General features: G+C 41.4%; 1 protein-coding gene and 1 non-coding gene across 3 annotated transcripts; both read right to left on the bottom strand.

Moving 5' to 3' along the window:
- Positions 1-385: 385 nt before the first annotated feature.
- On the bottom strand, positions 386-25,250 carry ctdspla (CTD (carboxy-terminal domain, RNA polymerase II, polypeptide A) small phosphatase-like a). 2 transcript variants are annotated; one of them, XM_053859376.1, is made up of 8 exons: positions 24,829-25,250; positions 9,743-9,906; positions 6,966-6,992; positions 6,281-6,382; positions 3,631-3,687; positions 2,440-2,532; positions 2,144-2,329; positions 386-1,294 (listed from the first exon to the last, which is right to left on the bottom strand). In XM_053859376.1, the coding sequence occupies exons 1-8, from the start codon at positions 24,902-24,904 to the stop codon at positions 1,169-1,171; spliced, it is 831 nt and encodes a 276-aa protein (XP_053715351.1). In that variant the 5' UTR covers positions 24,905-25,250; the 3' UTR covers positions 386-1,168. The 2 variants fall into 2 exon arrangements, with proteins under 2 accessions (XP_053715351.1, XP_053715352.1); XM_053859377.1 differs by lacking the exon at positions 6,966-6,992 and having other exon boundaries at positions 24,829-25,245.
- trnag-gcc (transfer RNA glycine (anticodon GCC)) lies at positions 17,082-17,152 on the bottom strand. The gene has a single exon. It is a non-coding gene; the product is annotated as a tRNA-Gly (tRNA).

Genomic DNA, 25,250 nt, shown 5'->3' with positions numbered 1-25,250 from the left:
TATATATATATATATATATATATATATATATATATATATATATATATATATGCAGGGTTATTCAAAGAAACCATAGTTTGTTTTTTTAGTTTGGTTTCTTTTGCAGTAACTCAATGTGTGTGTCACTGTGACTGAGAGACTTTTACTTCTGTAGCCTGTATTCAGTGTGGTGTGGTTCAGTGTGACAGCTTTGTTCTTATTTGGTGCTTAAGTTTATTCAACAAATTTAAGAATGGAGTTCAAGCGATGTGTGGGATGGGTCCAGTCATGTGTCATCTCAAAAGAAATATTTCCATGTCACACAAAGAAGAATCGGCAAATGCAACCTTTAACGGAATCATCCGTAAATGACTGATTCAGAATGAACGAAAGACGAATACCAAAAGACGTTGTGCAAACTTGCAACTTTAATCATGTTATACAGTACGATTTCAACAGCAATCTTCACAACCAACTCACTCCCCCAATAAATAGAATTTCTTAAGCTCTGAGCTAATTATACTCTTTAATACATCGATTAATAGATAATATCACGAGATCGTTTATTTTTTTTAATCAATAATTAAGTGTTTTTCAGAATCAGACTCAACAACACATCAATCAGGCCGTTTTCTACATGATTCTTTTATCAAAAGTATAGGACTTTTATGCACACCGTCCATCTCTGTGTAATATTGACTTCATATGTTTATTCGAGGTTAAATATGCAGCATAAAAATGTGCACCCCATTCCCGACACAACTACATCGGCACAGTAATGAAGGCACTTCTTTCTGCAGGAGAAGATAAATCACAGTTTGAACCAAAAGGTCAGAGAAGAAACAAACAGCCGGCGTAGCACGACTCCACAGAAATGAAATCTCCAGAAGGGCGACCTTTATCCCCAAACAAACAGAATAAAAGGATAAAACCTTTTGAGTTTTGGTAACTAAAATATGACTCATTGGATAATAAAACCTTATTTCAGATAGAAAATTACTTTATGTTCCTCTTCCTCTTAGAAACATCTATATTTACATACAGTAACTGAATATTTGCCAGTGGGAGTCCAGGTATATAGAAGTATCAGCTCCTTCATTTGTTTCCAAGTCCATGTCATGAGTCTCCAGGGTCAGATGCTGGCGTCAGGCCTGTCGCGGGTCGGTGAGGGTCTCAGAGGTTGAACCTGCTACCTGTCCCTCAGACTCTGTAGCAGACTGTAAACATCTTCTTCCTTACTGAGACCTTCAAACAGGGGAATCAGATCCAGCAGCTCTGTGTCGGCCATGTCGTCAAACCACGACTGCACCGGGACCTGAACCGCAATGAGAGAGAGGCACTCCCATTATTTTAAGCACAAAGAACGGAATTGCTTGAGAGTAAATACACCTTTATTCGTCAAACAGTCTAAAATGAAGTGAAGAGCAAGAGTTAGATGTAAGATTTGTAAAAAAAAAAAAAAAATGCAACAAGAAGGTTACATCTAATTTAATCCTGTTCGAAAGAAGCATGAAAAAACATTATCACGTAATGTTGTGTTTTACAGTATTTAATGTACAAATGGAATCTACTATAAAAAAGAAAGATAACGTGTACATGGCTTGAATCTTCAACAACACAACAATGCATATAGCAAAAATGCTTCCATCAAGAATAATGAGCAACAGAAAGCAGTGACTTCTCCGACCCTGAAATTTAAATAGTGTTTCGACTGGAAATTCAAAATCGGCCCCATTTTAGAGGGAACAAAGTTTAATGGTGAATTTTCCATTTGCTGCGAAGGTCGTTGCTGCCCCCTACAGGCAGCCTTGGGTTATTGCATACTGTTTTTTTGTTTCTCTCTGAGCAGGAGTCGGATAAGGTGCGTAACAATGACCAACTTCTGCGGCCTTGTTTGCCAGTCGAGTGCTGAAACAGGCTCGAGGTCTACACAGTTTTAATCACACACTGTCAAGTACACACGTCCTCCAGCCGTAAAACATTTTTCCTTGGTCATAAGAACAGACAGCTGACAGCTCATGACAACATTTTGTGTCTCATGACATAAAAAATGGCCCAGATCGAGCACACGCACAGAGCATGTGAACAGAAGTCACATTCAGTGATTTCTTTCTGCAGCATGGTTGGAAGCCTGAGGAGGTAAAGTGCATGTGTCGGCTCGTACCGCATTCTCAGGGTGGAAGATGTAGGAGGCAGGCGAGTTGTCAATGATGATGACTTTGCTGAGCTCTCTGCCCAGTCGGCTGAGGTCTTTCACATAGTTCCCTCGGTGGAAAACGCAGGATTCCCTGAAAAGACGAGCCCGGAAGACGCTCCATTGGTCCAACAGGTCAGCCACGGGGTCGGCATACTGGACAATAAACACATGTTTACACACTCACCTCCCAGTCACACTAAGCACCTTTTCCTTCAAGCTTCTCCAAACAACTGATCTGATCTCATCTTAGAGAAAGTGCAGACCTTTGCCAGGCTGGCAGTGAAGAGAACACACTCAAACAGCTCCCCCATCTTCTGGAGGAACTCGTCCACATGGGGTCTCTTCAGCACGTACACCTGCAGGCAGGAAGATGAAATCTCATGAGTCAGGATCACTCTGTTTCAGATGTACCAACAGACACTGGCAGCGGCAGCAGACAACTTAAGAACTTGGTTTCCATCGCAGCTCCGTCGAGTAGTCGCCACCTCCCGCGGCAAGTAATCAAGGACAGGTCTGGTCTGAAGCAGAAGCCTATCCTGGATTACTTGAAGCAGGCTGCAGCTGCACTGACTCCCTCAACCTGGGAGGAACCACAGATGAGGCCAGAAGATGGCACACCAAAACGTTAGAGTTGAGGATACTGCAGAGGAGCCGTCACATTTAGAGTTGGGTAAATATGTTGAATAATAAGGAGGATCACATATAAGTATTCATTATTTCAAATCTGATCACACTCGCAGTGTAATATTTTTCAACATTATGAATACATAACTTAAACATCCATACACGTTGGATATAGTATACTCGGACCTCTACTCATTTCTCCCAAGTTTTATCGTCTGTTGTCTTTTATCCATAATTACTTTTATCTTTTATAGCTTTTGAAATATTGTTGATAATGTTGTAGTGTTCTGGAACTCACCTGCACAACCTAGTGGAAACTGAGCAAGAAGCGTGGGCATTTTTTGGTCATATTGAGGCTACTTTTCTTTGGTTTGACGGCCCCTCCCCTTGACCCCCAAAAGGATGGACCCCTGGACCACAGATAGTACTCCTGTTTCTGGTCCCAATATCAACATCAGAACAGAACAAAACTAACAGAACAACGCTCTTAGGCTGAAGTTAAAACAGTACTCTCCACCCGGATTGTGTTTGTCACTGCAACCAAGTGTTTTTCAGACAAACCCAAAAAGTCTTGTTTTATTGACAAAATTCTTAATACTTGCTTGTTCGTGCAGAGTGATGGACTTGTGACTAGTCTGTGGTCGTGACTGCTCTGATTGTGTAATAGTAAACAAATGCTTAATAGAGGAAACAAAACTGATTCTCATTAGTCATTTCAATCCCATAACCAATTCCCCTCTAATGTGCTGTTTTATACAGAGTGTATTTGAGCTCCTGCATCAGAGCAAACTGTAAAAAAAAAAAAGTCATCTGTATTTTTGTCTCATCACCTGGTGAACAGTCCCATCTATCTCCACTGGAACGATGAAGTCGGCATTGCTAATAGGCTGTCGAGGAAACAGAGACAGAAGGGAAAACATTTGTTACTGTTTGTATAATGCACATAAAAAATACCCCAGGAAAGAAATCTCACAATAATGATGGTGAAAATCAATGCAAGAGAGAGAGGGAGGGAAGCCAGTGGGAGGAAAGGAGGCGGAGTAATGTCGATGTAGGCAGAAGCACCTTAGATGACCGAGGTCATCTCCAGGAGGTCAAGTAGAGGAAGGGTGAGGGAATTACAATCCTACTCAAGCGAACAGCTTCATTTCAGGGAAAAAAAGACTGTATTCTATTTCAGTCAGGGTGAGTTCACTTATTGACAATGAAAAATGGTATGAAGGTCTCCAAACGTCTCTTCTCCCACATCACTTGTGTAACAATGGAGAAAGGACTGTTGTTTCTTCCTGACTCAAAGCATCTTCAAAGCTCCTGGATGGTTCTCCAGACACATGTGGGCGCTCCAGTTTCATAAGAATCCTCTTCTATTACTGTCTACACCTGAGAGCATGCCGACACTCCCCGAATGTCTCCGCAGACTTTATTAATGAGTCCGAGCGGAAGCTGTGGGTGGCGGGAGAAGGTAGACTTGGCTTCACTTCCATGAAGAGAAAGAGGCAGATGGAGGGGGAGAGAGACAGACTTCGCGGCATCACACACAGATACATACAAACCCAGGTGGAGAGATATAGAGGAGAGTGATGGGAAAGAAGTTGGGGTCTTCATAGAGTGGGGTCCCTATTGTGCTCTTCCCATCACAGGGAGCAGTGCTACGACACCTACTGGCACTGTATACGACTGCATAATAGCAATACTGCTGCTCCTTTTACTCAGAACCACAAGTACACCTTCCACGACTACTTTTTCTGTAACCGGATAGCAAGGTTTACCAGGACAACAACCTCCAGTGACCAACTGTATCTCTCTGAGAGAATAATCAACAGGAAGATCCCTGAAGGAAGTGAAACTGCTGCGTGAGGGCTGTGGGTTCCTTCCTCCACCAAATCACTCTCATTTGTTGCACAGCCTGGACACACACAACTTGACGTAAAACACAGATATGAAGACTAATTCTTGCTGCAGGATGTTTGGGGGAACTACAGAGCCCAGGGAGTGAGGTTGACTTGGTTCATGGAAGCAGCCGCAACTAGCTCCTCTGAAGCTGTTCAAGATTCCAGTCTTGCATACAGTGCTGCACATGCCCTCCTGAAAGTCCGTGTGTGTGTGTGTGTCTTTGTCTGTGTGTGCGGGAATGTGGTACGGAGGCAGTTCCAGAACAAAATGTGGACATGCTGCTGATTTTCTTTGACTTTTCGCAGAAATTTAGAATCAAATAGATCACGTTTATTTGTAACGTTCAAGACGTTTGAGATAAATGATGAATTTAAAAACAAGAAATTCAGACGTCATTTAAAAAAAAAAGTCAGAGGAAATACTTTAACTGTGTTGTATTAAGTTTTAGTATTTTGTAGAATAGACTCGAACAACGATTTATAATATTAAAACTCACACCTTCACTTTCACTAACTTCCTGTAATTCACACATTTTTAGCTTGACTTAGTGGCATGTCCATTTATATTTCACTAAACAAGTTCAAATCTAAATTCATCTTGAAGTAGGTGTGAAATATATATTGTTATTGTGTCGAAATATGAAAATTCAAAATGGTTGAATCATGTGAAGCTACAGCAGAGGCAGACGTCCATTTGACAATGAAAATGGAACCAACCAACATCATTTCCTGCTTGCTGTTGATTGACAGCTATTACCAGCCTGTGGCAGACTTCCGACTTGCAACGTCCTTCTGCATGAAAACGTTGGTTATTATTTATTTTGTAACTTGTTTTTCAATAAACCCATATTAATATAGCATTATATCGATATTGAGACGCCTGCCATGAATATCCAGATGTGAAATTGTGTCCATATTTTTCATCCCTATTTTGCAGAATGCTATTTGGTTATGAATAAACTAACCCAGGAGAAACCCCAGTCGAATTAAAACCCAGTCATCCGAGGTCATCAGTTTCAAAAGCCTCAGTGAGATAAGAACATAACTAAATATGCATGAACATTTGACCAAGAAAAAAGAAAGTAAACCTCAGTAGAAAGAGAGACGTCTGGAGGAGGGAGATGGTGCAGGTGTCGAGCAGCACGTGCTGAAGGGTTTGGTCATCCATGGTGAGATGGAAAGTGGATATTTCAGTCATTCTTGTGGTGCTAATGTACAGGGGTTGGGCAAAATAATGGAAACACCTTAAACCTTTTTTAGCGGTTTATGGTACTAGATTTAACTGGATATTTAGCAGCTTCAGAATAGTTTCCTTTAGACCTAAGATTGTGTTTCCTGCATTGAGGGAAAAATATATTCAATATATATTCAATTATTTTATGTGCATAAATGAAACCATAGATGAAAATTCATTATTTTTGTGAAATATAGCACATTCAAGTTCACTTATTTTAATAACATTTCATTTCATCCATGAAGTAATGTTACTGTTTTTTAACATGCATACTAAAAATACTTGATTGAAAATGGTACTTTATTATTTACTTTAAACAACAGTAAGTCAATGTGTTTTGCTAGTGGCCAGTACCTTGAAGGAGCTGTGAACGAGGGTCTCGTCCAGGTCGATCACCACACAGTTCTTGCCATAGTCTGATATACTGACCTCCGGCAACAGGAACTTGGCTGGAGGCTGCAGAGAAGCACACATACATTCTCAATACTGAATTAGGCAAACAAAAAAAATAACCGCAGAACAAATATTTATGTCTGGCTTTCTGAACTGATCTGCAGTGTTTTTTTGGCTTGAGATTTTTTATTTTCGTGGTTCCTGCCCATTTCTCTGACTGAACTGATTCTTGCCGTTCTGTTGTGAAACAACCTTTGTAAGGTCACACTCGGTTGTGTTTCCCTCCATGGCGCTTAAGTCGCTGCTGGAAACGTGAGGAGCAGATTTGCACACCACACGAGCTTCCTGCCGCTGGAAGAAGGTGTTTGCAGTGTGGTTTAAGAACTACACTGCAACTTCAGATGCGACTGCAAGATGACTACAAACTGAGACAGAGTCAAAGCAACTACAAAATGTGCAGTGTTGCTTCACTTTGTGTTGCATTCAATATTTTTCTGTGAAAGTAATGTCATTTCACTGGATTAAATGAGTCTGTTTCTGAGGCACTGGTTCATGTCTCCCTCACCAGAGCTGCACGGATGAATCACAGTGATTAAAGACAAAACTGTGAGAGAAGAAGGAAGAAAAAAATAGGAAAGATACATACACCAGGGAAAACTTGGACCGGGTCACACTGGAGGAGAGAGCAGACAGGGAGACAGACAGAGAAGAATATTGAGCCAGACAGTGTGGAGGAGAATGAAGGAAGCTACAGTGAAGGAGAGAATCAATAGTTTTAATCTACAAATGCTTCCAGACCAATAGACTGATCATCTCCCATTTTGTCAAACATCCATTTGAAGATTAAGCATTTCTTTTAATAACCCACAATAGTTGATTTACACTGACCAACGCATTGGTCTAAATGCTACACTGATCTTCTGCTAAACAGAATCACAAAAGGTTGTTTCTGATGTGAACATATCGGCATCCATAAATTCTCACAGAATAAATGATATTATGATATTTATTTCCTGCTCCTTATGTCTTTATTGTCATCCCTGTCACTGCCAACATATGGAAGCAATTGTGTCCCACAATCCAAATGAAAATGCATTTTTCTTTTTTTATTTCAGCATAAGCTGCATATTTTGACTCAAATAAAATGAAAAAGCACAAAATTTCTTCACACACTTCATTCTTCATGAGTGCTTATTCTGTGACCGAATTAAAATTAAAAAGTAAAACACATTTACCATTCAATGTTAAAATGCTGCCACAGCAAATAGTTACCAAAATTCAACAAAAATTGTCAAATTCGAAAATGAAAAAGCATTTCCAGAAATGCCTTTTCATTTTCAGACTAAAACTGCGTATTTTAATTCATAAATAAAATTAATCATGAATAGATTTCTTTTCAGTTTGGTCATAAAACCTGCAACCAAAGGAAAAAAATTAAAACATTTTCAATTGATTTCAAATGAAAAAGAATTTCTGTTCATGCATTTTAATTTTCATTGAAATATTGCTTCCACAACAACACAATTGGATTCATGTATGTGCATCGCAGGGCTTTAAGATAATATCGATATGCTACGCTGCTTGTACGCTACATCGATCTTTAATAAATATTATATATTTTTGCAATCGAGACTTGTATTAGACAATAAGATCACACAAGCTTTCAAAAGCTCTAATTGGAATGTCAGTGCCTTCTTACCAGTACGATGGTACATCTGTGAAAAGGTATGGCACCTACTGCATTTAAACAGTGACAAAGGCAAGAGCCATGACGTTAGTAAGATGCACCACGCTGGAGTCAAACTATCTTTTATTCAATTTTAGCTTCATTTCAGGTTTTAGGGTTCTTGGGAGCAAATAGATTTGTTTATAATGATAGAGAGGTGAAGGATATGTACAGATTTACAAATATTGTGGACTGAATTGTACGTCTAGCAGCGCACGATAACCTGATATATTTTATTGTCACTCCTGTATCGAGGTATGTATTGTATCGCCAGACTCCTGCCAAAGTGAGTAAAATTCCCAAAATATTTGCAACTGAAGTTAATTCCTGCTCAAAAGTAAGACATAAAGGAAAGCTAGCTTCTGTTGTTTGGTATAATTTCAAGTCCTGCCACTCCAGCTAAAAAATAACTGGAAAAAGACAAACAAAAAAAGGAACTATAAAAGGCCAGGAGTGACAGATTCATCATCTCTGTTTGCTTATTGATGCTATAGAGTTGCCAAATAGTAGATTTTCTTCATCAAAAACTCACAAATGTAGTCATGAAAGAGTAATATATTTGTATGAAACACGTAAAACAACAATGATCATCATCTGTGAATTTCAGTCGGTAGCTGACGTCATTTTAACTCCTGTTTTATTCATGTCGGGTTGACCAGGTCAAGTTTACTGGCAAGTGCAGTTGTAGGAAATCATTAAGGCCAAAGGGAAAATACAGAGCAAGTCAAACATGATTTTCACTGCTCCTCAACTTCAACATGTTTATACAGGAATTAAAGAATCAACTCCAACTTTTAACAGCACCAAGTGTAGCAATGTTCAATGGGACTTCTAGACTCTTGTTGACATTAGATATACGTGACAAAATCACATAAAATTGAAATGTTAAAAAGACGCCAAACATTTCACCCGCCACAAAACAGAGAAAGTGACCAGTCAACAACAACCCGGAGGCACTTGGAGAGAAGGAGTGAGAGAAGAGAGGAGATGTTGCAAGCACAGTGACAAAAAGTGAGTGCACAAAAACAAACAGGGCTGCCATAGTAACAAATACAGCTGGATCCTGCAACGCTGCGAGCTTCAAACCAGTCCTGCATAATAAGAAGAATTTTTATGGCTGGGTTCGCTCAGTTCACTCCAAATTAACAAGGATTCATTTGTTTAAAAAACAAGTCACCACAGACCGTTTCTGTCTATAAAGAGAGCAGCTCTATCGCTCACCCACATCACAGGTAAACAGAAGCTCAAATGTGTTCAGCATGTTTGTGGAGGAACTTCAGGATCTGTGGCTCCTCTGGTGGCTTCATTCCACACAGGCCTGCTACACTGATCAAAGTGCAGGTCCGTCACACCGGGCACACTTGGTGAGTGTTGCATCGTGTCGCACATGAGGAGCCTGTGTCTCAGAAGAGCGAGTGTGCGTCTCTCTCAGGTTGCTACTTGATGTGTGTCGATGCAGAAGAATGTAAGTTGGGAAGAGAGCCCATGTTTCTCTCACAGCGGATGGTAAACAACCTCTGGGTTCACTGGGTTTGAGGCAGCTGGAAAATCTTGTGGAGGGAACCGAGCGAGCCCACGCAGACCGACCCAGGGAGATATTTTTTAACAAATTCAAAACAGGGAGGTTAATTGATTGTTTACTTTAACGTTTCGAGCTTGAGCCTAGTGGTGCAAAAGGCTTCGAGCAAGAGCCTTACTTTGGGAGGACTGCCGTTCTCCTCCGGTGTGGGGGGAAGAGTGAGGGTCTTGTTGGTGGCCGGGGCCTCCACATGGTAGTCATTGTAGTTTCGGAAGCAGCAGAAGAAGGGGCTAAAGATGCTGCGACTCCGCTGCTTCTTTAGGCTGCTGTTGGACTGAGAGACTGGAAGAGAAAACAGAAAAGGACACACCCCAGTGAGACTTGTTTGCATGGAGAGGCTCAATCCTGAAAGTGCAGTTGTGCACACTTTCACGAAATAGATCAAACTGAAATGAAAACAGATGAGCTTAATTTCATTTTGCCCATAACAAGGATGGACGAGTAAAGAGAATTGAATAAAGGAAGCGCCAGTTATGTAACTGCTTTGTGCTCTTTTGGTGGGAGCACATTCAAGGGTAAATGCATTTTGCAAATAATCTGAATTCATTTCATTTCAAGTAATTACATGCACCTAATGATAAAATGTGCAGCTTTCTGGTCAAAGTGATGTGTGGAAACTGCTTTGTCAACACACAAATATCACTCATGTCTATCCACTGTGAGGATGGCATGAGTTTATAAGCCCTCGTGTTGAAGAAAAACACCCCGGAAGAGACGGCAGTAGCTGCAGACTGACCGTATTCCTCATGCATGGCTTCCTCGCCGTGACACACAAATGAACCCGAGAGTCTGCAGAACAATGGCTTCAGACCAGAATAGACTCAGTGAGTGAGGACACCACTTAATTAGCACCAAGAGATGAGTAATTAATGCTATCTGATGAAATGTAAGTGACTGGAGTGTGTTACTTTCGCTCTTATGGCTGCCTAACTCCCTGCATCTATGGAGAGCAGCTCAGGTGTGACACCAGCTAACATTACTCATGTGGCCTACTTCCACCCTGACAGAGAAATGAACTGTCCTGCCTGCTTCCTCCTGCAAAAGTTCAATCAGGGATTCTAAATTCTCTCCGTGGCCAGGGACAGCGCCGGCATCAAACACCTGACAGTGTAATAACCCCCAGGTACTCCCAAAGCTGTAATTCTGCCCCATCAGAGGTCACTTTTCAGGCCTGAAATCCAAAATCTGCTCTTAACTTTGAGGTGTCTTTGGACTCACTGAGTTGATGTTCATGTGTCAACGTCGCAGACGCCTTGTGCACTCGTGCAGGCGTCGCCTCATTTGGATCTATTTCAGACTGAAGCTTAGATTGTTCTCTCTCGGGTCACTTTCATATGACTGAAGTTCGGTGTCTCGGTTTTGTAATTTGGTAGCATCTTCTTTCAAAGCCAACAACTGCCATGAGACGAGACACGGCTGTGCAGCCAGGACAGTTTATGGGGTGTTTCAAGTGCTTCAATATAGATGTGACTCAGAGTCTGCTGGTCTGTACGAGGCACGAATCCACTGAGACACCAGGATTTATTTAGATGTGTTGAGAAACATGCAGACAAAGAGTCTAAAATGGTCTAACCCTTTTCCACCAGCATTTGCGTGCGTTTTCCCTTTTCATGAACATACAAAAAACACACAACTTAGTTGACAACACCATCAAATAATTTTTTTGCTTAACAGAAAACTAAGAACTGGTGAAGTCAGTCTGATGCAGCAGGTTGTATCACATAATATTCCACCAAATTAATTCAGTTTCAATATTTAGAATGTATTTCCATTTACGATTCCTAATCCAGGTATGTGTTCAGTGCATATACATGAATGCTGTAACGTGAACCAGCATTACTGTATTTACAGCTCCTATACTTGGATCTGACCCCGCGCCCCCCCCCTTCCCAGAGAGTCCCCCTGCACAAACACAGCTTTCCTTCCTCGCTTCGACACAAACAACATAGCTGAGCGTTGACTGCTGCTGAAAACTCACTCCGCGCACATGTTCACATGTTTCGGCACACGGCCACATGTGCTATAATGAGACACAGTAAATCACACTGTGATGTAACAAAAGCAGACACGGGACATTTTTCTTAAATCCATGTTCTTTACTGAAACTTGACGCCGGCTCAAGCCACAAAAACACTGCCATCGCAAGGAAAAACCCAGAGGATTAATGAGCATTCAGGAAAACAAGAATCAAACAAATTCATTTGGGGAAAAAGAAACACCAAATGTATATTTACTCTAATAATGTTCACATGTCAGAGTATTATTATTTTGATGAATAATGTCCATGCTACAGTCATTGAAAGCGCTCCGTCACATGCTCAGGCCAAAGCTCTAACAAGACTGTAAGGGGTGGAAAATGCAGGAAATTCTCAGCATTCCTGACAGGAGATAATCGTCCTATGACCTAGCATGTGTTTTAATGAACGGCACTTAGGCTTAGCTAAGTTTCTGAGGTGAATTACACCAAAACAAAAATCTAGAAAAACAATTCTATATCAACAATCCCCACGATGACAATAACACATTCGCACAAAATTGACACCTTGGGAGTGAAAATGCATTGACTAGTCACATCAAACTCAAGGACAGTGACTGCACAATTCAACTTCATGTGTTTCATCGATGGCAGACTGGTAAAAAACACTTTCACTACTCCTTCAACAAGTTCCGTAATGCACAGCAACCATTGTGACTACCGAAAACACACAAACATTGATAACAAATTTAGAAGAAACTTGAAGAACAAATAACACAGTATTCATTCTTTCGTTCGGCACATCTGCATTCACCACAGAAAAAACAACAGCAAAATAAATAATGAGGAATTTAAGCTTTAAATTATTGCAAGATCATGTAAAGAGGTCAAGGTTGTTTTTCTCAAACAGTGGACTGTCTCTTAGAAACTGAGCAAGGAACTTGCCAGCGATTCATTCAGCATTCAAAGTGCGTTCAGCAGCGAGACCACTTGGCGGATGGGACCAGATAAATAAATTACATCTCCTCGCTGAGATGGAGTGCACTTCTGTCACCAATTTTCTATAAAAGAATAACAAATTTACCAAAAAAGAAAGACGTATATCACATACATATCCAACTATAATATTGCAACAACATTACCTAAACTAAATATAAAGTCAAAATGTGTAAACGGAACCAAGCAAGATTTTTAATCATATAACTACGGTTTGAATCAGGAATATTCAATTCATACGAAATGGAAAAAAAAAACTTTTTAAATTTAAATCCAACCTCTTAATTTATACAAACTGAATGAGCATACACATAATAAGGTTTCTTCATATACTGGTCCTTTTTGGATTTGAGTGTCAATGCCCCATTAGACTCACAATAAATAAAGTCTGCGATCCCTCAGGATTTTGGGGAACAGCCACGCAGGTAGAGAGTACAGTCTCCGGGGGGCACAGAGGTGAACGTGAGAGCAGCCATTGTGAAGCAGCAGCTTGAATTATTCACACGGAAAACAGGCCGGTTTTAAATGGCACAGTCGTCGCTTGACATGGACCAAAATAAAATGGCCTGGAGCCAGAGGGATTCCATTTGTAGCACAGAGCTACCAAAGAAGAGGCCTTGATGGTATCGTGATCTCACAGCCCAGAATATGATGTTACCATGCTGCGGTGGCCCCTGGCAGAGGATGTTGTCGCACAGATTAAGAGCTTCCCAGTGATGCTGGGAGTGTGGGTCGTTCGCCTCTGACGCGGGACCAGCTGTCTCACACTTCCATAAACATATGGGAGGAAAAACTGTGGCAAGAGTTCAACACCAGACGCTGATGGAGAATCCACCTGGAGCTTGGAATCTACCAGCAGGTGAAGCTGTTATTGTCATCGACAACACAGAGGAGTATCAACAGGGAACTCCTTCAAATCACTGCAGAGCACAGTCAAAGCACGGAATGAAAGACTTCAACATTAAAGGAGGAGCCACCTCTGTCGGATCTATTTCAGTAGGGTTCTCCATCACTGTAGGGAAGCTAAAAAAGGACATTCAGGAAAGTTAAAAAAAATGGTTGGCCTCTCACTAATTGAGAATTATTGCACATATAACATTTAGGATTTTACAGAGGGAGAACTTTTTCTTCTGCCTTTAATGATGCACACACTCACACACATTCTGATCAATATGTGTGTGTTCAGTCTCAACATATTTAGGAGTAGAGAGAATTGAGTCTTTTGAGCAGCGGAAAAACAGATTTTGTGTCTCAGCTGGTCCACGAAACATCCAGACTGGATGTCTGAGCAACCTCAACTGACTCCTCTTACTGCAGAGCAGCAGTGAGTCTCTCCTGGTTCCTGTCCGTAGAGTCCAGACACCAGACATTCACTCATTTCAGCCACGTGTGTCTTGTTCTTCAAGTCACAACCCAAACTTGTGACCGAAGATTGGGACAGATGAGTAAATTGACCCTGTAAATAAAACCACAGGAACCATACTTAACAATAATTTGTTACGCATTAAGACGGATTCAGTTGATGGTAATTTCATAGTTACTTCAAAAGATCCAAATTCAAACTCACCAGTACCAAGCTCGTCTGAACGCTCTCCCTATGTAAAACCCTAAAGGAACAATGGCTCAACATGATGCTCACATGGGCTGTATCTTTCACGACAATATGCAATGACCTTAGAAGACAGAACACATGATCCATTTTGCCAACACAAAAGCGAGATCCTCAGCAAATCTCCTGACTACTTTTGCAACACGCTGGTGAGTCTTGTTTTCCCAGCTACAATGTTCCAAGGCGAGGCGGCGGTGCCAGGCAGCATGCGGAGAAATGCGAGCTGCATCTTGGTGAAATAAAGAAGATGACAGGCGTGGGGGATTTAACCCACAGAGAGCTCCGGGATAAGTAATGAGGAGTATATTCTTCGAGTTACGCAACAGCAGCCCACGTTGTGTGCAGCTGCTGCATTTATAATTCATGTACAGCGTCTTTTTATATACTGAACTGCACGCTGAAGAAAATCCTCCTGCTCTATCTGTGCGGTGAAGAATGTACTTCAATGATTAGTCCTTGTTGAATAAAGTGTAATTGGTTCGCAAAAACCAGACGGAATTGTATCTGAATATAAATAGGGTGATTCATTGAAAAACATGATTCAAAACACCTGCTTACCGATACAATATATGCACTCCCTTTTTTTCAATAAAAATGTGTTGAGGATGAACAACCTGTTCAGCCAATAGTGTGCAGAGAAAAAAAATGATCTTATGAGCCCTAAGTTGATGCTAAAGGCATCACTCGTCCCAGGATTGGAAAAATGCACTTTAACATGCTGCTTAGCTGAAAATGGAGCGTAAGTAAACAAGTAGGTCATGTGTTGTTTCCCTGTTTGTGCACTGCTACTACAGTATCAGTGTCTGAGAGAGAAAAGGCTTCATCTCCACAAACACACATATCCTACTTACTCCCCCCTGAGATACACAGTGCTCACCTTTACCTCCAGAGAGACAGGAAATGCCAACGTGTGTCTTTTACAGCGCGCCTGTGTGCTTATCGCTGGTACCTGTGTTTAAAAATGCATAAACCATCAATGCTTTTCTGTCACACTCGTACACATCATCCTTCAGAGGAGGTGATAGAAAATCGTTGCGGGTAAAACATGATCCACCGTTTGGATTGCCTATTAAATGTGATGAATGCCAGACAGAAAAAGCCCTATCTACTCCGAGGGGACTTTACAGCCGGACAGAGTGTGTACAACACCACAAGAATGAAAAATTCTGAACGTTACAAAGACTGATTTAGGTCACTAAACTGTGATGCAGTTGACCACTGACTACAGAGAGTCTTCACACTGTTCATATTAAACCTGTATAAGAAAACAACACGGTCATAACAATTTTAAGACCAGTCATTACATAAAGTTCAATTCATAAAAATGTGCTTTTAAAGGTGGTTTAAATGAAGACTCTTCCAAACTCAAGGCTCCATGATAAGAAATACTTGATCTTTACTTGATTTGAGCCTTGACTTTGAATCTAATTCTAATATTATTGCTCAACCTTTCACTGCTGAAGTCGGAGGGCAGACTATGGCAGAATTAATAGGTAATGAGTGAAACCTTAAAATCCAATGTTTTAAAGAACAGAAAGCTAATAGGGTCACGCTAAGACAACTGAAAAGGTGCTGAACTTTGGACGGGTGGAGGTGTATGAGAGATTTGGGGAGGCAGGAATTGCATGATGATATTTGTGATGTTACTAATGCAAAAAAGTGGCTTGAACGAGAGTAGCTAAAGTGGTTGAGAAAGTTGTCCAACAATCAGGGTGGATTGAATTTCACTTTGCCTGAGTCGCAGTGCCCTAGGGCAAGACCAACTTCCCTTGTTTATAAGCGGTTACAATCCAGTCTCACTCCCAAGATACTGAATAGCGACTGTGGTCAAGTGATGTCCTATGTTGACGCCAAAGTCAGCCTTTCACACTGCATGTTGAAGCATAGGTGTTTCAATGGAGTGAAAGTGACTGCATGATCCTTGTCAGACGAATATAGCGCAACTTTTAACCGGTTGAGGTGAGACAGGGAGTTGAACCGGAAGTTTCATAAGATGTGACAGGACCTATAAAAACAAGTCAAACTTCAACTCACAAAGACAAAAGTGCATTCTATCTTGGTCTGTGTTGTTACATTACGGTGGACTTAACATTGTATATGTAGATGGTGTGACTTCTATCTTGGTCTGTCAAGTTGTCGGGCAACATGTCTGCTCATGAGGTGATCGTCTGTTTTAGAATCTAAATATATTCTAGTCATGGCTGGACTCTGGCTCATTCATTCTCAGAATCAAGCCAATGACTCCCTGACACACAAGAACGGCAGCCACACAACAGCAGATTTATTTTTTTGTTGCCAGTTACTAGGGCTGGGCCGATATTATTTTCATACACTTCTAGAAAAATATTTCAATAATATTTAGGCAAAAAAACAGGGTTTCCTGGGGAAAATTGGTTAGTCAAGGAGGTGACAGATGGGATGGGGGTATTTTTTGTATTTATCTGTATAAAGGGTATGATCACATTTAATAAATACACACAAATGAATTCATGCGCATTAACAAGGACACCTTGTGTCAGTAAAATGGTGTGGCGATATTGTTTCAGTGGTTGAGCGCCTGTGCCGTGACCTCTGCTCACAACAGAAGAAAACATTCCTGAATCTGGATTAAATAACCAGAGTCAGACTTACTTCACCATCACTCTACACCCAAGTGCGACCAAAAGAGGAAAAATCATGATATAAATTGGTTGTTATTGTATTATTAATTACCCGTATCAGTATTTGGCATCGGCAAGTACTCACTTACTGTTTACCCATAAATGGGTATTATGACATCTCATTGCTAGTCATTAAAATGCAGTGGCAGGCCATGCATTTTTCACCTTGCCCTTATTCAAGTAAAATCTTGTTTTGTGTCGTATGAAAAAGTATACGTGCATTGGCCGGGAATCGAACCCGGGCCTCCCGCGTGGCAGGCGAGAATTCTACCACTGAACCACCAATGCTGTGGTGCTGCTTGCCACTGAGTGTGAGAGTTCTCAGCGTCCACGGCCCCAAAAGTCTTTGCCCTCTATTTCCTATGCTAGTTTGAAACCACGGCGGAAGCCCTGTTGTACACTCATTTGCATTGTCTTAGTTTCGTATCAGAAAGACGACCAGACGGCCACAGTTTGCCAACAGCGCCACAAGAAGCATGTCAGAGTAGAATCACACAGCTGCGCCAGTGCTACCCGTTATTTACATGTTAAGCGTGAAATAAACATCTCAAACCTTTGCACTCACCAAGCGCTAAGCCTGCAGTGGCCGCCAGATTGGAAGTGGCGAACTTTCTCCGCTTGGTTATCTCGCAGGTGTAGATGGGCGGGGACATACAGGGGCGGATAACAGCGCGATATGCGCTGGAATGTCACCAAACATCTGTGGTTTCATTGCTCTGAAGCTCGTTTGCCCATAAATATCCTCATATGTTTAAGCCACAGGCTTCAGAGAGCGAGAAATATGAATATCCAATCACAGGACTCGTACAAGTCACGTTCAACGTGAGGCCAGCTAGAAGGCCTCACTGTTGCTGCTGAAGGCCTTGGGCATGACGACACAAGCCAGCTGAATTCTGATTGGACGAAAACTCTAACCTGGAAAAACAACACAGGGATACACTATAAAATGAGTATGATTATTATATACACTGTATAGAATATATTTTGGGAAAATACTTAAAAAATTTAATTCACTTTTGTCATAAATATGCTCATGATTTCTGGTTATGTTAGTCTTGATTTTTAAGTTTCTGATTTCCATATGCTTTTGCAGAATCGAAGAGGTCTGTAGTGATCATAGGAGATGCTAAGGTAGCAATGTCTTCATCGGCTGCAGGGACAACATTGGGTTCGGATCATTGTCAGGGAATATTTACTGAAACTGTGATCGTTTCTTAATTGACTAGTGCTTCACAGTTAACTTCTATTGTGGTCTATCCTCTTCATATGTAGACCTCTGCCTTATTCCTGATGATTACTTGTCCCGAGGTTTGTTGATCTGTTTTGACACCTTCTTGGCAGCTAAGATTCGTGTCTCGCTGACACTTCTATGAGAATCAAGTTGGGTCCAGGAGCAGGGTGCAGTTGCAGCGTGGGAGGTTGAAATGTAATCACAAGTCAGCAGCCAAATTCTCGTTTTTATATCACAAGACTGACTCCAAAATACGCCACATTAACAGGACATTATTCATTTGCGTGAGATTAAGAACGAGAATGTTAGCCTCAGCGAAACTCTGAATCAAGTCAATCCATCAATAATAAGCAAACGCTGAAAAGACACCATGACATTGTTCAATATTTTCACCTCCATTCGCCCGTATTGACAAGCACACAAACTCAATGAGAATCCACCCAAGAGAACAAAGAGGTTGTGCACAGCAAAAACCTGACTTACTTCTGTTGTGATTTATCCCGTATGCCAGACACCACCATGCAGTCAGTGAAAAAAATAAATAAATGTTACAAAAACTTCTGCATATTGCTGTCAAAAATACAACCTAGTGCAGGGAGAGTGAGGAACCCCGGATCCAACTTTCCAACCGAAAGAAACAGCTTTAACTGAACACCATGGGAATAGAGAGGGGAGAGACAGAGACAAATGAAAGATAAAGTTTTAAACAAAAATAATAAGGCTGTTGAAAAGGGTGTCTGTTCACAATGATCAGAGGGGAAAGGAGTCTTTTACCATCCATACTTTTTGTTTCTGGACAGGGGTTACGTTGTGTCAGACTGCCCTCCACTCAGGCCTCTTGTAGTCTTTAACCTGCTGTGCAACAGGCCTGGATCCTGATCTCCATCAGGAACGACAAAACATTTTTATGCAATTGAGTGACGCAATGACGCTTGCCCTCTCACATGTCTGGTTGTTGAGGGAGACCACAAATGCACGTTCACATGTGTAGCTGATGAAACTTGGGTGTGTTATGATATCTGGGAATAGTGTAGTGTCTATGGTCACAAAGATGCAATTTTTGTCGTGGAGAAAGAGCTGAGCTGTAAGGCAACGCTCTAAGTTTATGGATAGAGCTGTGCTCCTAATCTTACCAGCAGTCACAAGGTTTGGGTAGAGACCGGAAAGAGAACAGGCTTCCATAGCTCCATTGCAAGAGGCCTTGGGATTGGAACAACTTCAGTTTCCCTCAAACTTCGTCTTTTTCAGAGGAATAAACCATTTAACTGAAGAATACACTGATGAGAGTCCAGGTAGCTACCACCTTCTCAAGTCCTTGGAGAGTTGCTGCAAACACTAGCCCCATATTTCTCTTTGAAATGGCTGTGAAACCTGGACAGCTCACGTGGGAGAAAAGAGAGAGTCGACCCACACACAGTTTCTCCCCCATAGCCTCTCCAAGGACAGATTGGAGAGTGATTGCATCTCGCTCAGCTGGTACAAGAATCCATAGATCTGCCGGCTGCCATGATGAGCCACGTAGCTCAAGTATTTGAAAATCAGACCAAAATCTCACAATGATGCCAGAAGATGGCAGCCTCATCCTTTGACTAGAACGCTCTCTTAACACAGACACTGACCTGCTCTAGACACAACCACAGACTGAGGTCAAGGCAAACATCCGTCACATTAGAACCCACATAGGCAGTAGTGACACTGTGACCATACAGCAGCAGCTAAAACGATCAACAAGAATTGAAACGGAAGGGTTTTGGTTTTTTTTCCAATTCCGTCCAGGTGGTATGCACTTCTTTTCAACTTCCACCACCACGGCCAGGTAGAGTGGCCATCTGGTCCGCACGCGTTTTGCAAAGCACTTGAAAGTAAATAACAGGCCAGAATTAATGGTGCCAGAAGAAATTGTGTGTCTGAAGTCTCATCCACACGGAAACGCATTTCCTAACTGATCTTTTTCCAGGCCATTTTCAAAACTGCTCCACGGTCGTTTCAACAGAAATCTGCGTCAACATGGGATGAGTTCCCCTAAGTCAGAAGCCTGTTCATACTGAAACAAGCTATTGGCTGAAAAAAAATAAATGGATGGATGCTGAGATAAGAACGAATACTTTCAAGTGGAATCATAGTACTTTTATAAAGAAGATTAATTATATTATTTGTATTACATTACTAATCACAAAAAAAAAAATGCTGACAAATGACAGCCACTAGAGTTGTGGTGATTTCACCAAGTTTACATTAACTAGTAGAAAGAAGAACCACATAACATTGTTTAACAAGCCATCTGCTGGGCGACAACACGACAAAGAACCATAATTATTTTTGTCCACAGTTATGGCAGCATTACATCTCATCTTGTTATGGGATTGAATCGAGCTAAAGGACATGGATAAATACAATTCCCAACCCACCGCTGTTTTCAAGACGACACAGGGAGCAGAGAACCGATCCCACACATTCAGTAAAGCAAGCTTGTTAGTCAAGGAGCTTAGGCTCGGAAGAAAAACATTAAACTCTTCCCAATCAGCCTCCCAGTATGGTGGAGTAATAAAGATGTGCTGGAAAACATGGAACTCAGCCCTGGAGGTGAAGATAATCTGCTTTTCTGAGCAGCTTCGGCTGAAATGGGCTCATAAATCTCTAATAAGGACCGGCACTTTATAGAAATGAGCCCAGCGTTTTTATAACTTCTTCTTTCTGGGAGAGATTGCGCATTGAATATTGACTACATGATGCTCACCGAGAGGATATTGAATCTGACATTCTGGCAGCAGAAAAGGAAATATTAAATTTTCTCAAGCCATCAACACTTTATTTATGACCAGCAGTGATGGAGTATCCCTGAGTCACACGTGAAGGGATGACTGAGACATTACAAGTACACTCATAAGTCACATGTGGTCATCGCAGCACCTCATCTGACGGACAAGGTTGGAAAGTTGAATAACACCCTTTCTAGCACTGAAGGTTAATACACTGTGTGAAAATCATTTGTAATTCTGTAGCTACACTGTTTCAGCCTTGAACTGTCATGTCGGTGATAAAACACTCAAGAATGACATCATGTTTGTTCAGAGCGAGGCTGGGAATCTGTCCTCACATACAAAACACCAGTGTTGCACAACATCTCCTTCCGAAGGGAAAAGCAGCCGCAATCTCATAAGGAAAGAAATTAGCACGCTAACGTTTACACACACATAATATCCCGCCGTTTTTGGCATCGGGGGTGATTAATGTAGTCATTTTGGCAGTTGAATAAGACCTACAACTGGTTGATATGCAGCTGACAGTTCGTCACTCCTTGTATTGGATTTGGGCTATTGAAGGTCACCAATTCACTTTAATGAAGGTTAATCATTGAACTAGGGCAGTAAAGTAAAATTTTTTGGCTGCTCACCAAGTGTCATCATTTGTTCATGTATTCACAAATAAACTGCCTTACAATTTAAGCACACTTGTGCCCTCTTTCCTGCAGTGTTTAATGGCCAACAAAGTCATCTAAATTGAGAGTTATTGTGCAGCTCTATGAGAGTTACCGTTGAAAGCTGATGTTAACTCAATGCTTGTTGTTTCTCTCCTTTTGTCTGTAATCACTAAGTCAGTCAACAAGGACAGCCGAACCCAGATTTGACTTTATCTGATGGAGATAAGCAGCTCGTCCACTGATATCAATCTTTATAGCGGCAAACCCCACAGTGATTTATGAGGTCTAGTGACTCGGCTTATTCAGTGGCCTCATTACCATTTCTTGCATCAGACGTGCTTAAAGGAAGCCACGTAAAAACAGCCTAAAAAGTGGGTTTTCTGCTGCTGAAGAAACACCATTTCCTGCACGTCTGTGCCTCCAATTAATGTTGACATTTCTTCTCCACAAAATAACTGTGTGGTGCAGCAAACAGTGTGACTCATGGCACAATAATAGATTTTATTAGCCAGCATTTGAGCAAACAACCTCCTGATTCAATCCAAATGCTTGAAAGGTATGAGTCAAAATAAATTCCATGTAATGCCCGAAGTTATAACCACCTGATGAAGACTAAAAAACAGCCTCACCTCTAATGACTTACTACTTCTTTACTTGGAAAGAAACGGATAGGAGTCTGGAAATAGCCTGATGGGGTGCTGAAATACTCAGTGTATGCGACGACTGTATGTATCTGGAGTAAATGTCGGCGGTGTTTGTTGTCGGCATGGGCAGAACAGAAACCCCATTCAGGAAGCCCCCTGTTGAGTGTGTCCCAGCTGAGGTTTGAGCAACACCACAGTGCGTTTTGTCTCTTCTCTAGCCAGTGACTGACAGACGCTTGTCATGACAGAGGTGCATGTTAGAACTGAAGTCCACAGTGTTCATTGTTAAACGTTTTAGGTCGACTGGCTATAATGCATTTATTTATACAATCAGATTTTTTTAAAGGTGAGTTCTGGAAAAAAAATGGCATTCGAATTCCGAATTACTTATTCTCAAATATGTACATACATTTGAGCATAAAAAGAAATAGGTACAAATTAAAAAGTAAAATATCACTATTGTCATGTCATCAATTCCGTTGCTCTGCTGGTTAGTGGTCACATTACCGGCGCATGACCAACCGTATAATCCAAAGTAATGCAGTTTAGTTATTGGATGATCAATAAACATCTCCTATGTGCAATTTCGTCAAGTGGACTGGCCATATGGCTGGATTAACTCCACTGAATGATGGATTCCAAGAATTGATTTCATCGACTGGATAGTTTCGACCAGTCAATGTCCGACAAGGTTAGCTGAAGAAGACATGGGACACTGAGTTACGAGTTCTGTTTGAACATATTTCAACAAGGAATTCTGTTTGTGTAATTTCATGCTTCATAATCATAGTCTATGATGAAAGTGCATTTAGTGAAGGTCGCAGAATGACTGACAAGACGTTTCTCTCATTACTCTTTAAACCAGCATGGTGTCAACAAACATGAAGCTAGACTCGGGTAGATCATAACAAAGTCAATGCGGATTGTGTAAAGAGGCAGTTTCAACATGAAAATGGCACATGTTTGACACAAAACATATGAATTGAGCTAGGGACATGATAGCTACGGGGTTTAACATTCTTTACTCACAAAGATTTGACCATCTGAGTAAGAGCGTCTCTCGCTGCCTGACATCAGATCACAGATATTGAATCCACCCATTGTTCATTCTCCTTATTTGGTTATACGGTATGTATGTATGTGGTATATTTATATGGTCATACGGCAGCAAACCAGTGAAAACAAACTATACATGTCGAAACCAAATTAGTCTTTCCCATTGTCCCAGCACAGTCGGTCCCAGCCATCCAATATATCTCAATACAATCTGACTTTTCAACCAACAGAAGCCGAGTTTTGTCGCTTCTGTAAATAACAATTTCTTCCCTCTGCAAGGAATAAAACATTAATCACAGCTCAGCACAGACGAGGATTAGCGCACAATGTTGGCCAAGTCATAATGAACCCATCTGTTTATTTGTTAAGGATTCATTTAAGACTACAGTATCTCTCTTCATGCAGAGAGCAATGAAAACACTCCTCAGGGTTAATGAAATCTGAAAAGATCACCACTGATGTCATCGCCACACAGCCAGCCTGTGATTCTTATCTGAAATAACCACAGAGAGAGTGTAGGTTTTGGTCCAACCGCTGTAATCTGCCCGACAGCTGTCCAGCACTTGTGTTCATGCACTTACACGAAGGGAAATATACACATGCGAGAGCAAACACTGCAGGATGAACGACTTCTAGCACTGAGAACAACACAAAGACAGAAATGGAGGATACTAATGACTGCCAAGATTATATTTGCATCACAGATTTCCATATTTAATATATTGCAAAAATGCTTACAGTGCAACATTTTTTGAAGCAACTTCATAACCTGGATGAATGTTTTTTTAATGAATCTTGTACAAGTTGCATGGCAATTCTGTCACGAGTATATCACATGGCTTCTTAAATGATACATTGCATACAATTCAGCTTTTGTATGCTTTTTAGCTCGACACCTAACCAGGGTTGGAAGCTAACACCACCAACAAAAATGTGGTTTCAAAGGAAATTAACCTCTCCTCTAAAACCCTACCAGTACCTACTCCTCAGTCTCTTTCCGTTACAGTTGCTCTAGTTACGATCTCTAGTTTACATTCTACTCAACTCCAACAGACAGTTTGCTTCAAGTGCAGCTGGCTTGTCCAGTTCCTTCTGAAACTTTACAGTAATGTTGCAGCCCTCTTATCATCCAAAGATTTGTTGTTTTTCATTTGAAAGTGAAGTATTTTTTGAGGAAAAAACACATCAACTAAATGTAATCAATTCACAGAAGAATTTTTTTTCTTCTGCGTACTATCTACAGCCGGATTTCAAAGACTAAAATAACGTATTAATCGTCACATTTTGTTAGGTCAGTGAAGATGTTGACAGTTCTGGGAAGACAACAGTACCCGCCCCCCTGTAGTAAACGGAGAATGCGAGGGAAATTATTCCAAGTTCCAAGCTGAGAAAACGGTATGTTTTCCCTAAATACGGCCATAACAAATGTATCAACAAAGAGGGACGTGTTGAACCGTGTGTCTCTCTCTCTACATTAACGCCGTCTTCGGCTGAACAATGGTGGTTCCTGCTGCCCAGAGACGGGCTGCGGATCAGATTGGCAACGCTACACTTTCATTGCACCATGACGGATCCGAAAATCAACCATAATCGCCGTAGCTCGGCTCCTTACCTTTATCCGGACTTGTAGAATTATTCTCCTCCTCTTTCGGATTTGCAACCTGTGTTATGATGGACGTGTTGTCCATGGAAACGAGATGTTCAGCGCCGTTTTTTTCACTCCGTGGCAAACATGACCAGTGTCACAGTCCACGGGAGGATGGCTGCACCGTGGAAATCACATGTTTCAAACGACCGACGAGGAGAAGAAGAAGACGCGGGGAGACATTCGCAAAGGAAAACAAGCGACCATTCGCGCTATGAAGCCATGTGTGTCGGTTGTATCCAGCAGCAGTGAATCCCCCTCCTCCTCTTCATCCTCCTCCTCTTCCTCCTGCTACTGTCAGCTCCCGCTCCACTCGCTTTCAGTGTTTACCCGGAGATGGCGACCGTCCTCCTGCTGAAGTCTGAACAACACGCCTCCTTCGTTTCTTA

This window comes from Synchiropus splendidus, chromosome 3 (assembly GCF_027744825.2).
Source record: "Synchiropus splendidus isolate RoL2022-P1 chromosome 3, RoL_Sspl_1.0, whole genome shotgun sequence".
NCBI classification, from domain to species: domain Eukaryota; kingdom Metazoa; phylum Chordata; class Actinopteri; order Syngnathiformes; family Callionymidae; genus Synchiropus; species Synchiropus splendidus.
Note: the sequence above shows the minus strand (reverse complement) of the source record. Positions and strands in the feature narration are given on the sequence as shown.

Coding starts and splice junctions, on each gene's coding strand:
- ctdspla (XM_053859376.1), bottom strand. CDS start 24,904: ATGGACAACACGTCCATCATAACACAGGTTGCAAATCCGAAAGAGGAG. Junction 9,907..24,828: donor TTCTACAAGTCCGGATAAAG/GTAAGGAGCCGA, acceptor TTTCTCTTCCAG/TCTCTCAGTCCAACAGCAGC. Junction 3,688..6,280: donor TCGTTCACAGCTCCTTCAAG/GTACTGGCCACT, acceptor TTTCCTCGACAG/CCTATTAGCAATGCCGACTT.